The sequence below is a fragment of the Schistocerca piceifrons genome, chromosome 4 (genome assembly GCF_021461385.2).
Source record: "Schistocerca piceifrons isolate TAMUIC-IGC-003096 chromosome 4, iqSchPice1.1, whole genome shotgun sequence".
Lineage (NCBI taxonomy): Eukaryota > Metazoa > Arthropoda > Insecta > Orthoptera > Acrididae > Schistocerca > Schistocerca piceifrons.
Window position 1 is genome coordinate 760660724 of NC_060141.1, and position 17093 is coordinate 760677816.

General features: G+C 39.0%; 1 protein-coding gene across 1 annotated transcript in view; it reads right to left on the reverse strand.

Annotated features, from left to right (window-relative positions):
• The window catches only part of LOC124795388 (trypsin-7-like), a 100658-nt gene that overhangs the window by 12514 nt on the left and 71051 nt on the right, over positions 1-17093 (reverse strand). The window contains exon 5 of the mRNA XM_047259402.1: positions 8566-8718. Within this exon, the coding sequence (XP_047115358.1) occupies positions 8566-8718 (153 nt within the window). The remainder of the gene's footprint in view (positions 1-8565; positions 8719-17093) is intronic.

Consider the following 17093-nt stretch of genomic DNA (forward strand, 5'->3'; position numbering starts at 1 on the left):
TCAGTGAAACCTCTGACATATTTGGAGAGGTACTGATTGTCACTAAAGATATGATGACCACAGATGATTAGGCTGTATGGAAGGGACTTCTTGGTGTGAAATGAGTGGCAACTGTCTCAGTAGATGTATTGTTGGGGATAGGGTATTCTCACCCTCAGTCCAGATTATGGATGTGTCATTGAATCTGAACCAGGTGAGAGGTTTAAGATTATAGGTGGTTAGGGAGGATTCCTCAAGATGGCCCATGAATAGGATAATATAGGAAAGTGCTATGTGGGTGACCATTGCTGTATCACACCTGCATAATCATTTCTGCTTCTCTCCTCCTTCCCTTTGCATCAACAGCATGACAGATGAAGTTTGTAATGTGATCCACCCAGTCCTGAAGGAGAGCCGGAGGTTCCTATGCTGCCCATGTTAAAATCACTAAGTTTGAGGAACATTTATGAATAAACTACCAAATAGAAAAATTTGAATTTTTTTTACATATAGAGTGGTTTAGTATTGCAGTTATGACAGAGGGATTTTGGAGTATCTTTTCTAGTTTCCTTCCAAATTTTTTTTTTTTTTTTTTTTTTTTTTTTTTTTTTTTTTTTTTTTTTTTTTACTAATGACCCAAATTTTTTTTACAAATAATTGCTTTATAATTAAACTGAAATGAAACTACAGAACATATTGCCAAATGGCTGTGTTACAACGTAAGTTTGAGCACTAGGAGTGCTGTATAAAAATTTCATCTCTCTAGCTTGAGTGGATTTTGAGAAAATGTTCCTTATATTCGAAAAATTCTAATCTACGGGAAATGGCTATCAAAGTTTCTCAATACATTCCTGCACTATAGGATGGATTATCAGGGTCTTCTTCTTCATCCTTCAAAAGCTTCCTCTTCTGTCTTCTTTTCTGGCCTGTTGTTCCATCATACTTCATATGCCTTTCTCTTCTTTCTGCTCCTCTTATCCTTTCTCTGTCAATATTTCTTAGTGCTTGTACAGTGTTCACCCCAGCTGTAAATCCTAATGCCTTCAGAACTTCACATTTCACACTGTTCCCTTGGTTGTAGGTTGCTATTGCATCATAAATGCCAAAGTGCAGTGTTTTTATGCTTACAAACACCCTTTTAGGAATCACTTTCCAAATCAAATTGTTTACGCTGTCATTAGGATTCTGCATCTTTCCGTGTAGACATTTGTGTAACAATTCTGGCTGTGCTAAGTCATGAAAAATTGGTTTTATTGCATTTACCACAGCTGCTGGCTAACCATGTTCGTGATCATAGTCCTTTTTTGCATTATATTTGCACCAGGAATCTTTTGGGCACAGGTTGTGTTGAGGGTATTCATTGGAAGAGGCAGTATGAAGGAACAATGCCCACACTGCTTTTCGCATGTCACTAACATTACAAGTATTTTGCCTTATAGCATACCCATAGTATTTCTGTAGACGTTCAATCACCTCATCAGTAAGCCTGCCTCTCCCTCCTATTGTCTTTCCATCACTGAGCTTACTTGAACCCAAAGTTTGTTTGAGCCTTCGAAGCTGTGCACCCATACGTTTTTGCACATGCCCAATGCATTCCAACTTTTCAACTACAAATTCATTTCCATATGGTTTCAGTTCCTCTATAGTCTTGAAACCTTTGGAGTCACCATCTCCAAGGTAGTATTTGTACCTAACGTTGTATCTTGGAACTGAATGTTCAAAAATTTGTTTCACTCCATCCACTTCCATTGCTCCACTAGATCCACTAAAATTTGCCTCACAGGTTCCACTGTGCTCTCCTTTGATTTTATTTTTGCACCTACAATGTTTTGATAATATTGCAACATCTATCACTTTTGCACTATCACCCCAAGTAGCAGTTACAACCCCATTCAGGGATTTATGACCCCTCTTTTGCCAGGAACCATCTAATGCCACTACCAAATCCCTAGAACCACCGTTCATTTCTACAGATTCCTCCACTGCTTCCTTCATGGTTTTCAAAGCCACATCTTCAACAGAGGATCCTACCAGTTCACAGTAGTACCCAAATTTGCTTGGAGGCGATGGCAAGTTCATAATACCACAAAACAGTTTACCAGCAGCAGACCCTTTTCCAATGGATCGAAGACCATACATAAGTCGAACATTCACATCAGACACTCTAGATCGTCCATTTTCACCAAAGAGACTGGCATGTGAATTGTAGAAAGTCACTTGACACTTGCAACATGCACAGATTATCTTCATCTCACAAGCTAAACCAAAGTGCTTTGTTATCTCTAGTCCCACTCCTACACTTGAACACATTTTGCACAGAACACTTTCTTTCAGCACAGAAGATAATAATCCATTATTCAGTACTTCATTAATATCATCACTGTCACTAACATATTCACGAAATCTGTCACTTCCACCAGTCAGCTTCTTGCTAGAAGATGTCACAGGGCTATGGCCGGCCATGTGTTGCTTAGCAGAAGAACGCACTGTTTCAGTAATTGTAGTATCGCAACTTGGTATTAGTGTTAATTTTCTTTTCCCTACGTTCTTCCTCTTCGTATATACACGGTTACTAAAACGTGGCATCGTAACCAGAACAACGCTTTACACAAGAGGTATAATACTACCAACAACAGGCGCAACACTGAACTAATTCAAAACGGTAAACAGCAAAGAGACGATGTTCCGCGCTCTTAGCGCTTCATTTGTCACAAAAAACAATGTAGCCAACCCTTGCACACTCGCTGTATGCGTAACATAAGGCGCTGTATGCGTAACAGGCCGAGAAAATTCCAAGCAGTTCACCAGGAAGTCACAAGAGGGTGTTAGATGCATTCAGCGGCCACCCATTTCCTCTGCAGGCGTGGGGGAAAATGGTAATAACTCCACTTCTAGGGCGAGTGAACAATAATTCAAAGTTTACATTAAAGAGGAATGTTCCAATTAATTTTCGGTAGCAAAAAAAAAAAAAAAAAAATCGTAATTTTTTGGATTTGACCACCTCCGGCTCCCCTGAATGCTGTTGTGATGCTGAAAAATAGCCAGTTAACTGTACAGCAGTTGTGGTACATTGTGGTGGTTTCTTTCTCAGTGCACATGAGTCTGTACATACAAACCGCTGTTTGGGCCTCGTACAGATTCCCGTATGGAGGACATAGTGATAGACATCCCTGGGGTTGTGAAGCAGCTGAATGGGTTGAAAATAAATAAATCGCCAGGTCCTGATGGGATTCCAATTCGGTTTTACAGAAAGTACTCTACTGCATTGGTCCCTTACTTAGCTTGCATTTATCGTGAATCTCTTGCCCAATGTAAAGTCCCGAGCGACTGGAAAAAAGCACAGGTATATAAGAAGGGTAGAAGGATGGAGCCTCAAAATTACAGACCAATATCCTTAACATTGGTTTGTTGCAGGATTCTCAAACATATTCTCAGTTCGAATATAATGAATTTCCTTGAGACAGAGAAGTTGCTGTCCATGCATCAGCACGGCTCTAGAAAGCATCACTTCTGCGAAATGCAACTCACCCTTTTTTCACAGGATATCTTGCGAACTACGGATGAAGGGTATCAGATGGATGCCATATTCTTTGATTTCCGGGAAGCGTTTGACTCAGTGTCCCACTGCAGACTCCTAATTAAGGTACGAGCATATGGGATTGGTTCCCAAATATGTGAGTGGCTCGAAGACTTCTTAAGTAATAGAACCTAGTACGTTGTCCTCGATGGTGAGTGTTCATCAGAGGTGAGGGTATCATCTGGAGTGCCCCAGGGAAGTGTGGTAGGTCCACTGTTGTTTCCTATCTACATAAGTAATCTTTTGGATAGGGTGGATAGCAATATGCGGCTGTTTGCTGATGATGCTGTGGTGTATGGGAAGGTGTCATTGTTGAGTGACTGTAGGAGGATACAAGATGTGTTGGACAGGATTTGTGATTGGTGTAAAGAATGGCAGCTAGCTCTAAATATAGATAAATATAAATTAATGCATATGAATAGGGAAAAGAATCCCATAATGTTTGAAGACTCCATTAGTAGTGTAGCGCTTGGCACAGTCACATCAATTAAATATTTGGGCGTAACATTGCAGAGCGATATGAAGTGGGACAAATATGTAATGGCAGTTGTGGGGAAGGCGGATAGTCGTCTTTGGTTCATTGGTAGAATTTTGGGAAGATGTGGTTCATCTGTAAAGGAGACTGCTTATAAAACACTAATATGACCTATTCTTGAGTACTGCTTGAGTGTTTGGGATCCCTATCAGGTCGGATTGAGGGAGGACATAGAAGCAATTCAGAGGCGGGCTGCTAGATTTGTTACTGGTAGGTTTGATCATCACACGGGTGTTATGGAAATGCTTCAGGAACTCGGGTGGGAGTCTCTGGAGGAAAGGAGGCATTCTTTTCATGAAATTTCATGAGGAAATTTAGAGAACCAGCATTTGAGGCTGAATGCAGTACAGTTTTACTTCCGCCAACTTATATTTCGCAGAAAGACCACAAAAATAAGATAAGAGAGACTAGGGCTCGTACAGAGGCATATAGGCAGTCAGTGCTAGTTGTGGTATGAGGTACCGTCCGCCACGCACCGTATGGTGGATTGCGGAGTATTTGTGTAGATGTAGATGTAGAAAGTGTGTCCCAGCATGTAAAGTGTATCTAGATTGGTTGTTGCTCCAGTGAGTGCAAATGTATAATAATTTTCCACTGTGAAGTGGGAGAGGGTATAGAGAGATCAGTGGCTTGAAAAAAATCTTTAATGGCGCTGAGTTACTTCTCCTGATGTATTCTCAATAGTATCATGGTTCTGAAGATAGGAATGCCAGCAGTTAGACTCCTGGGGCAGGTGCTAACAAAATCTTATAAATATTAATATTATGTTCATCATAAACTCAATAAATGGATGAGGGAGTTGCATGATAACATTGATGGGAGCCTCATTATCTAAGACTTCATGTGATGGCATGCAAAGGAAAAATACTGTTACCTTGTTTGACAAGAGATATAACATAAAATACTTGCAACATGGTAATGAGGACTGTTCATATCATTTATAAAAGTGAGTACTCCACCACGGTAGTTATGACCCCCTAGCACAGTAATATGAATACCTTGGACACAGAGACATGAGGTCTTTCCCTATGCCACGTTTTTGCCTTTTCCACATATTTCTTGAATGCTTTTGTGTTTCACAAGCTGCTTACCCACTGTTATATCATTACATTTTTATCCAAATCTTCAGTTAGGCAGGAAAAGAATTTGATTATATCCATGGTGAAAGCTCATTGTAATTTTCTTTACATGTTTTGCAAGTTACAATTATAATATAAAAATTATAAAGTATAATCCCTTACTGATTTGCTATAATATTAATTTATCACATAGTTTGATTGTAATCAGCATTTTCAGTTCCCTACCACTAATAGCAAGAACAGACAAATTTGTGAATGAACCTAACCCTGAGCAAACAATATAAAGTTTTGAATGTGAAAAAATGAGGATGTCAGATCCATCCCACAAACTTAATGGACTGAGCATGTGACATGTTGATATGTTGGTCACTTCAGTTACATTGTCCAGCACCTTCTTTACATACAATGTTGGGCCATTGTAAAGTTTTCTTTTGTTTAAGTTAAACATTTGTCTGCTATTTTTGGTTTGTGGATGAACACTCACATTTTTGCAGGATATTCTCAGAAATCAATTTGAATTTTCTGGCTCAATAGAATGATAATACATACATGCAATAGAGGAATCCTTTAAACGGATAATCAAAATTTTACACAATCTATGTTCTTCTGTTTGACTAAACCTGGGTTTAAATACCATCAAAATTGTTCCAAATTGGGCTATAAAACCTGAAAACTAAGAAATTTGTGCTAAAATTGGTCATTTTTTATTGCATATCCGCACATAGGAGTGCTAGAAGTACTCTCCCAAGCAGCAGATACCTTATAGATGCATACCGTCTTTGGCTTAAATCACTCCAGTCATCCTAAAGTCAAGCTGCTGACTTTTATACATCTTTATAAGCCAACCCCAGTCATAAGGACGCTGGGGTGTCTTAAAGGCTCCTGCACCCCTAGCGCCCCTGCCCCCAACAGCTTGTTTTAAATTGTGTGTTCTTGTGTTCTAAGTTTTGTTTTAATTACTTCATATATTAAGTGTTATGTTGGAATATAAACATATCCTTTCAATTGTAAATAAACAAATTGTAATATCCCAGATATTTTATAATTGAAGTTTGTTGATGTTTGCTGCCTTTTCTCTTTACTGACCAGGTGGTTTGTGACCATTTGGGGGAGATGAACTACCCCTCAGGTAGACTTTTATTCTAGCTTTTGTTGTTGGACGGGTTTTATTACTTGCCAGTGACCCCAGATGTCACTAATAAGTTGTTGATTTCAAATATTATGTCCCATTTTGATCCTGGAAGAAGTTACAGGGGAAGATAGTTGACTGAAGCATGGCCCCAATGTTTGAGCAGGCCTAACACATTTCATGTTCCCCGAGATGTGGCTCACTAAGGAATGTTTTGCATCAGCAGCCATTCACCTCATCAACATACCACTTGTCATGAGGTATGGGTTCTTTTTGAGGCACAGTGATACACCATAGCATCAAATGGCGAACACGGAAGCATGCAAAAACCTTATAGATGTAGAAGAAAGGCAGCACAGGTCAGTCCTCATTGTGCCCTGCAACTAGTGTGTGTGACAGTGAGTGCGCCAAGCTACGTGTCACGGTGCATGCGTGTTTGAATCAGCCGCCAATGGTATTAGTGCAGGCCCGCAGCTGGAGGCACCCTGTGGGAGGCATGCATGCGGTGAGGTCTCCACCACACCATCTGCCTGCGACTCACACTTAATATGAGCATGGAGCAGGACTAACACCCTTGTGTGTCTTTCCAGTGTGCCCTTCACATCCATGTATTGTGTCTTTTTACGTGGGGGTCCATTGGAATCTGTTTACCATTGTAGCCAAGTGCTCATGAATAAAGCCTATTTGGGTTACTTTGGACTGGTCTTGTGTATTACTAGGTTACTACACAATTGGTGATGAGTTTGGAATGGTTTCTGTGTGTGCAATATTTAAGTGCAGTTTCATCACCTTATTCATTATGGATGCCATGCTACCAGCCCTGATTTGAATAGCTTACTTAGGCTGAGACAACTTTGTTGGCTTCCATTGACAGACAGTGTATTATTCCCCCAGTCAATCCTACCAAAATTCCCTCCATATGATCATTCAACTGAGGATTGGGAAACTTACAAAAAAGACTTGGACAGCATTTTTTGGCTTTCAGTATGGCAGACTCTGATTTGTGCAAAGCTTTCTTCCTTGCATGGATTCCACCTAAGGCATATCAGTTACTGTGTCGGCTTGCCCCTTTATAAAAACTGGCAGCTATTACTTTTAATCACATGTTCAGTTTATTGCACAACTACTGTTGTAAACAAACACATGTCATAGTGGTGCAAATTGAATTTTACCAATGCCGCAAGAAACCAGACCGGTCACCCAGGGCCAGGGTATCCAAATTTCATGGCCTTAGCCATAAGTGTCATTCATTACTGATGTCCACAAGACTCTTATGCAGACTCTATGGTAAGTGAAGCCATTATCTGTTTAAATTCCACCTTAACACGATGTGTAAGGGCAAATTTAAAGTAGACAGGGGCAGCAGTGGGAATTTGGATCACTGAGGGAGGCATGCCAGGGTAATCCATTCAGTTGTGTGAACCTCTGTGCCAAGGTGGCTTAATGGCTAAAGCAACTGCTTAATAAACTGGAGATCTGGGCTTGATACCTGGCCTTAGTAAAAAAAATTTCTCTCACTATGTCCGGCTGTATACATAGAATTATAAGAAACCATTATGTCCCATGCTTGGTTTTAATTTATGTACAATAAAGCATACAACAAAGGTGCCCTCTAGTTTTCAGAATTACTTTAATCACTGTCACCACATATTGGATGAATGTAAGGAGCTTCAAATCTTTGCTGGTGATCAGAGGCATACTGTTACTGCCCCTAGGTACAGAGCTGATATATTGTGATCATGTGATCGATTTTTAAGAAATCCAGTGGATCCAGGCTTCCTCTTCATGAATGATAAAGAGCATGCATGTGGAGCTACATGGGTAAATAAATTTCTTAAAGGTTGAGGATGTTCACCACTTGGGGTCAGCAATATTTATAGATCTGAATTCTATACACCAAGCCTGGCTTGCATTGAAGAGGTGAAATGCAGCCTTTCAATTGTCAGGGAAGAGATTAAAGTCAATAGAGTCCTTAAACTGCCTCATGGAGAGTGTGTCACAATGCTGTAGAGCTTGTACCTCAGCTAGAAATTTGTTTTGCTATTGAAGAAAGTTTTCAGTTGTAAAAAGTTTCCTAATTACTTGTTATGGATTCCTATTTTCTGTTGGTAAACCCTCCCAGTATTCTAATCTTGTTGCTTGATATTATTTAACTTTCAGACATTAGTGTATGAAAATTATTTGGCCTCAGGATTTAAAAATTCTGTATGATGAATACTGTACTATGCCTATGGACTGTGCTGAGAGATACCAAATTTCTACTCACACTACACTGTCCTTTTCCTCCTTCAGGGACCCCAGCGCAGATGTTTGAAGGCAGAACTAGCTTTGGAGCATCAGAATAGGCTTCTCTACATTTTCTGTTTGACCACACAATGATGTCCACTGCTTGTAATACATTCACAACTTCACCTCCAGTCTGCAAAAATAAGAATTATTTAGAAAGATGTTACTCATGAAAAATCTGACAATCTACTTGCCTTTCTAAATTTACAAGAAGCATCAATATTTTATTGCCATTTTAAAGTTAGCAAAGTGATATATTTTAATGTGAAATGAAATGTAAAGAAAGCTGTAACAACAATTATTTTACTTTTAGTTTAACTCTAAGTAGGATTTACTTTCAATTAAACTTCAAATAAGATGGGTAATCTTGTAGACTTAACACTGGAGAAGTGTGGTGTGAGGTTCAGCCCATATATCTGTAAATTGATGTACAGTTTATGTGTTAATTGTATAAAAATAAAAATTGAATCAAGAAAACCATTGAATTAACTTCCAAAATGACTGGCTGGTACTTACCTTCAGGAAGCAACATATTGATAGACAAACATATTAATAGACACATACAAAAGTGCGTGGTGTTATCCTGGCTTTCAGAACTAATAGAGGGGGATAGGTTGGGGAAAGTACTGCAGGTCACTCAGCCTGCTGGATGAGAGGGACCCGCCTGTAGTGAGAAGAGGGGGGTAATCGTTGAATATGAAGCAGGAAACAACAACTGTCTGATGAACTTGGAATAAATTATCTTAAAAAGGAGAGGGACACTATTGAGATATTCTCTCTTGTATGAATCCATTGTAGGTCTTGAGAGTGCAATCTACAGATTTATTGCAATGAATTAAATGTTTTTAAATTATAAAGTCATGTAAGAACCATCGTGGTTGGGCAAATACTATCTAGAATATCATTTATTTATTTTACAATTGAAAGTCCAGGATGGAATAATTTTAGTATTGCAAAAGGGGATAGACTGCTGCTCACCATGTAGCAGAGATATTGAGTTCAGACAGGCACAACAGAAAGACTACTAAGTAAGTAAGCTTTTGGCCAAAAGGCCTTTATCTGAAGTAGACAACATAAACACAGATTCATACAAATACAGTTCACACATACATATGATCGCCATCTCTGGCCACATCCTCTAAATCAGTCTTATGCAAGACATATACTTGGCTACATCTAAACACTGAGCACTGAGCAGTAAACTCTGGCCCTGGAGGTCGCAGGCTTTGATCCCATATTGGGGTGAGGATTTTTCCTTGCTAGAGTCCCTCCAGGATGGTGTCAGATCTACTCAGCAGATGAGTATTGGGGATATCAAATGAGCACCGGGGATCTTTCCAAAAAAGAGAGGGTGACTGGGTCCACGACTTGCGCTCTTCTAGTGCCACAGCGATAAAAGACTGTGCTGTGCCAACTGTCAGGCCAGTAGCCTGTTCACAGGCTGCATGCCACAGACATTACTTTTTCATATTGTATAGTAGGATCTGATGGCTGATGACATGTGGTGATGCAATGAGAATATGCAAAACATTATTTTACATATTTATTATTTACTACAATGTAACACTAGTTTCACTTCCCAATCACACACATACAAAAAGCACCTGGTTGGCACCGAGCAAGGTGGCACAATGGTTAGCACACTAGACTCGCATTAGGGAGGATGACGGTTCAAACTCATGTCTGGCCCTCCTGATTTAGGTTTTCCATGATTTCCCGAAATCACTTTGCAGTTCAAACAGAATGATGACTTTGCATAGGGAGTTAAAATGAATGGGGTAAAAGCAGCTCCTCAAAAGCCACAAAATTTTTGCACTCAGTACTAAGTGATGCTCGAGGTGGTGTAAACAGCAATGCCACTGTAGAGTGAATGGCTGGAAATAAGTAAGTTTGAGTGATGAATCGCTCTATACCGTGTGGCAATGTGATGGAAGGATCTGACTGGGTTTGGCACATGCCTGGGAAAATTACCTACCATCATGTGTAGTGCCAACAGTGAAGTAAGCGGTGGTTTTAAGGTATGGGGGTGTTTTTCTTGATTAGGGTGTGGTCCCCTCATCGTGCTTAAGAAAGATGAAGTGCAGAAGGATATTAACATATGTTACAGCATTGTGTACTGTGTATAGTCAAGAAACAGTTTGGAGACAATGACTGCATCAGCATAATAATGAGTCCTGTCACAAAGCAGCATCTGTGAGACAATGGTTTGTGGACAGTAAAATTTGTGAAATGTGATGCCTGTTCAGAGTCCTGGCCTGAACCCAATGTAGCACATTTGAGGTGAGTCAGAATGTTGACTTTGCTCCAGACTCCAGTGTAGGAACCTTCTCTGGTTTTGACTCTTGAGGAAGAATTGGCTGTCATACTTCCACAGACATTGACATGTGATCAGGTGTTGTGTCTCCATCAGAGTTCAAGCATCATAAAGGCAAAGTATGGATACACTCCATATTAATGTCCACCCATAGGGGTCTGTGTAATTTCAGGGTGTATATGATGTGGGGCAACTGGAAGATCTCGGAAAAACTCTGGCAATTTTTAGAATTACAGGAATTTTTCTAAGGACTGATAAGTTTTACAGTTCAGAGGCAAAATATACTCATTCAATATAGAAAAAGTGTATTTTCACCAGGGAGAAAGTGTATTTTTAACTGGGAAAAATCTAGGAATTTTTTTCCTTGTCTGAAATTAGATCAGGTAGTGTACGTGAATTTTTTTCTTAATATTACAGTTAAATCTCTTTTGACTGTGTTATTGTTGTGGTCAAAATTGGGTTTGATGCAGCTCTTCATACTGCTGTATCCTTTACAAGCCTCATCATCTCTTAATAACTATTGCAACCAACTTAATTTCTTTTTGAGTCCTCCCCACCTCTCTCATACAAAATTGGTGATTCCTTTATGTTTCAGAATGTGTCCTATCAACTGATCCCTTCATTTAGTCAAGCTGTGCCACAAATTTCTTGTCTCCCCATTTCTATTCAGTAACTCCTTACACAATCTATCCATCTAGACTTCAGCATCCTTCATTAGCATCACATTTCAGAAGCCTCTATTCTCTTCTTGTCTAAAGTGTTGTATCATCCACATTTCACTTCCATAGATGGTTACACTCCAGACAAGTACCTTCGGAAAAGACTTCCTTCCACTCAAATGTATATTCAAGTGTTAACAAATTTCTCTTTTTTCAGAACTACTTTTCTTGCCAGTGCCAGTCTACATTTTATACCCTCTCTACTTTAGCCATCATCACTTATTTTGCTGCCCAAATTAAAAATCTCATCTACTACTTTCAGTGTCTTGTTTCCTAAGCTAATTCCCTCATAATGACTTTATTTAATTTGCCTACACCCAATTATCCTTGTTTTGCTTTTATTGATGTTCGTCGTATTTCATCCTCCCAAGATGCTGCTCTTCGAAGTCCTTTGCTGTCTCTGCACAATTAGAATCTCATCAGTGAACCCCTGAGTTTTTATTTCATGTGCCTGGACTTAAGTTCCTATTACATTGACAAATAAAAAATGTTCCAGAGATGTAATTACTGTTTTTCTATTCCATTCCGAGAACTTTCCAAACTGCCCTCATATCTTACCAATTTACTATCGCTCATGCTAAGAAGTTTTCCAAATTGTAGACTTTTGTATACTAACTTCTAGACACATTTGGTATGTACAGTCGATATTGTTCTCACATGTAGTCTCCACATGACTTATCTGTATTTTTTACTCATTGTTGGACTCTGCTACACGCACTTTCAATAAGTGATTTATTTTTCACAACATATTTTCAGCATGCAGGTTTGTGCCACTTAATGCAGTTTATGTTGATTTGTTACCTTTGCAGATGCTGATTCATCACTTTTCCACTATCTAGATGCTTTTGGTCTTGTATCCTCCTCTTTTGTCTGTTCTTCTTTCTGCTCTTTCAGTCCCTTGAGTTCATTAGCCAACTGAAGTATGAACTTCTTCCTTTCCATTTTCTTGTTTGTTACTATTTTGTAGATGACCCACACATTTACTGCCACCACGCCTGAGATGATGTAGAAGACAACCGTCAACTGTCTCCTACATGCAATCTTTGTTGTATATTTGGTGGTTGTTTGATGACCTACATCCACCCCATAGTTTGTTGCATTGTAGAATGTTATGGTTTCTTCTTTCCATGGTTATTGCCACCTTAGCATGCAGTATACTCACAAGAATGACATTTTTATTGTACTTTCCTTGGTATGCAGTTATGGTGCAGCCTGTGTTGCCAGTCTGGTGCAGGATGGTGATGGAGTGCATTTTAGCATTTGGCTCATTTACCTCATCAGGAATTCATGACGGATTTTGTTAAAAAGTATCACCAAATGAAGTTTTCTTTTCTTTTACATTCTTGGAAAGTTGAAGAAACATGAAGATATCATCATGTTTTTTTCCCCCTTGATTCATAAATGGCTCCATGACATGCAGAACAATGTTACTGCCATCTACATGTTCCTCTTTTCTGAGGCACAGGAAAACATTACATATGTGTTTTGTCACTACATAAGCAGCTGTCCAAAATTTGAGACCATATTTGTCAGGTTCGCTGGGCATGAGTTGAGTGAACCTACATCATGGTTTGCGTGGTAAGAGTTGCTCATCCATGCAATATTTTCTTGAGGGCAATAAGAACGAATATGGTTTTCCATGAACTTTCCCCAAATTTCCGATACTAAAGTGATTTTTGCTTTCAAACACTCAGCTTGGTTTTTCCCCCCCCCCCCCCCCCCCTCTCTCTTCATGTAAATGGGGAAATCTGAGAAGCTCATGAAATCTGTCACTTGGCATAACATCTTTGATGGAAATAGGCCTCCATGAATGTGACCAGCTATCATCCACAGAAACACCTCTTGTACAAATAACATGCTGAGCATTTTTTTTCAGTTCCTCGAGTGTCATGGTCCAATGGTTGTTACTTATTTTTAGTACTTTTCAATAATTTGACTCTGCGTATTTTTTCATCAGATGTGGCATTGCTTTATCAAAAATAGACAGAAATAACTGATGGCAGAGTGGTGTACCCATTGGTAAGTGTAAGTAGTGAGACCTAGCCTCTCCATTAGAATATTCACAGTCAACCTCATTCCAAAAGATGAAAATTTGGCAATCTCTCAGTTTGTTTCATCCAAAGTGACCATCTTTACACAGGCATTCACCTGAGCCTGCTGTGCTGGATGAGGAGTGGATTGACAGAGATCAACATCTCCTCCAATAATCTCCTTGTTCATGTTGTCTACAGCTTTGAATTCACTTGTCTCTGGTGCAAAATTGTCATCTTCATTAGTGAAGTCAGTTCCAATTTAATGTTGGAATTTCCTAAGAAAAGTCAAAATTTTAATGCAAAAGGCTCTGCTGGTGAGACATGCCTTGAAAAGTCTTTCATGGCCAAATAATATTACCTGAATGAAAATATTGGAGTGTGCACATGCTGAGACACAACAGTGAGCATCATCAACTGTTTATGAATGCTGAATATTGCTGCCCTCATTGTTGAATTATGTTCAGGTAATCAAGGGAAATTATAGTGGTGTCATATTGACCCCTTTTACCGTTCTTGTTATATCTAATGAAACATCCAAGAAAATCTAAATATTTTGTAAATCGTAACACACCAAGAGGATAAAAAAGTGGGAAAAGCCATATGATTTCTTGAAGGAAGTAAAAAAAGTGGATATGGAATTGAAGAAAACAGTACGACAGGTGTCCACTGTTTGAGTGTTAAACTGTAAGTTCCTATATAAATGGCTGGGTAAGTGAATTCACAGACTGGAAAAAGGCATCTCAAACAGGATCATGCCTAGTAAAGGACTGTTGTGTTCAAATCAACCTTCTAATTGATGACAACTTTATATTTCTATGACTTTCATAGCAGTTTCCAGTGTTTCATTTTGCCCCTGATCTTCCAAGAGTCTTATGTCACACAGTAAAATTGTTCTCCCATTGGATTTGTTGTGTGTGTTACAAAGCTGCAATGTGTTCAACAGACTCTGTTTATAAGAGAGTTCAGCCACCTGGAATATTCAAAGAAATAAAAATACGAAAAAAAGATTTTTTTTTTTTAGTATTCAATTCATTATTCACAGTAACAAATTAGCATAATTTTCTTCTTAAAATTTTGTTTACTGCCATGCTGTCCTCTCTTATGGCCTTCACAGATAGGTATTAACCCATGAACTTGCTTTATAAACACATCCCCAGTTCAGTGCCCCCCCCCCCCCCCCCCCCCCCCCCCCACCATGCTATCAACACTATAGCAGAAATTCATACCGTAGGCACAAACACCCTTCTCCTCACAGTACTTTCACCTCTCTTAAAGTTTCATACTACCATCTTCATAACCAAGAAATAAGGTTATGTGTTGTTATAAGGTAAGGTACATGGAACATAAGAAATACAAAGTAAAGAAACATTCAGTCAACAACAATAAAGATCTGTAACACAATGCTAATAAAATAATGAATGCATCCTGATCAAAGAAGACAGATAGCACATCATTAAAAGAAACTCGAAATCTTGGAACTAAAAAGAAAAAAATGGGTGTGCATATTAGGCAGCAACTGACTGAAACAGGAAAAGAAATTCAATCGAACACAAATGGGTAGCTTTGATAGAGGAAGTATGACAACAGTAGAGGATCAAAGACGAGTTCCAGGAGAAATCCTCTTATAACTTCAGAGATACTGAATTTTATAACTGAAAGGAGAAAATGTAAAAGTGTGATTGAGGAAAGTGCAAAATGCTTAGAAGACAAAAGCAAGACTTTAGAAACGTGTATGACTAGAGGAAGTTAGTTGACTTCTATATGAAAATTAAAGGGACCTTCAAAGAAAAGAGAAGCAGCAGTATGAATATCAAGAGCTCATATGGCAAGCCAGTGCTAAGCGAAGGAAGCAGGACTGAAAAGTAGAAGGAATACACTTAAAGGCAATACAAGGAAATCAAATTTAACAGCCATAATTATAGGAAAAAAGTAGTAGTATATGAAGATGATGTAGGAGATACAATGTTGTGAGAAGAATTTCACTGAAACAGCTGAGTTGAAACAAGACATTTCCTCAAAGTTGTAGAGATCCTTGAGAAAGCCAGTCATGACAACTATGCCAGCTGGTGTGCTGGATACAAAGGGGGACCCAAAAGTAGCTGGAATTTCTTTGTAGAAAGCATGTACTTTTATTATTTCTCAAATACAACCATAATCTCCTTCAAAGTACTCTCCATCAGCAGTAATGCACTTGTTCATATGTTTATTCCAATAATGGAATCAGCTTTTAAATTTATCCTCTTTGATACCTGCTAGAACATTCACATCCGTATGTTTTACTTCTTTTACATCAGCAAAATGCTTCCATTTGAGGTCTCTCTTCATGCCTGGGAACAGGAAGAAGTCCAAGGATGCTAAATCTGGTGAATAGGGTGTGTGGGCCAAGCTAGGCATCTTCATTGAGGCAAAATCTGTGAAACACTGAGAGCTGTGCATGCAGGAAAATTCTTTTGATGCAAGAACCACTGGTGTCAATTCCACAAAGCCGGAAGCTTTCTCCCAGAACTTGTGCACTGCAAGCCTTTTCATAATCTCCAAAACAGATCAACATAGTCTTCACATTTGATTTATCTGGAAAGCTTTTTTGGTTGAGGTGATTCCATTGAATTGGCTGTTGTTTACTTTCTGGATTGTACCTTTAGCACCAAGACTCATTGCCTGTGATGATTTTGTTGAAAAAATTTGTACCATCTTTGAATGTGTCCTCCATTTCATGACAGGGTTTGAACGCGACAATCCCTTTGATTTCTGGTGAGAAGTCTCTGCACGAACTTTGCTGCCCCACATCGCATGACCAAATTAACAGTCAAAGTATGCTGAATTGAGCTCCAGGACAACCTGGATAAGTTCCCGAGTTGGTCGGATGTCCTGCATTGATCTTCATTGACCAGATCACAAATTTTGCCAGTGTCCTCCCTTCACGCAGTTGAAGGGCAACCTGAACAGGTCTCATGTTCAATGACCATTTTGTCTTTTTAAAATAAGAAAACCCTTTGTACACTTGAGTTTTACTCAGAGCATTTTCTTTGTAAGCTCTTTGCACCATCACAACAATTTCCACTGGATTCTTGCTGAGCAGCAAACAAAATTTCACAGCCACACATTGCTTACAAGAAGTAGTCATGTCACACTCACTGAGCTGTCAGAGAAACCACACTAGTCACTGTTGCGCGATTTCGCTTTGTAGAATGACTCAGGAGAGATTCTACGACAGCCCTCTGGTGGCACAACCTGGTACAAGTACACAATGCACAACATTAAAATTCTGGTTATTTTTTAATCCCCCCTCATATGTGAGACTGATGATATATCCTTGAAGATGAATTTGATAATTCCAGTTTAAAAAAAGGCATTTGTAAATATTATAAACTATCAGTTTAATAAGACAGAGTTGAAAAATACTGATATAAATTATTCATAGAAGACTGGTAAAACTGGTAGG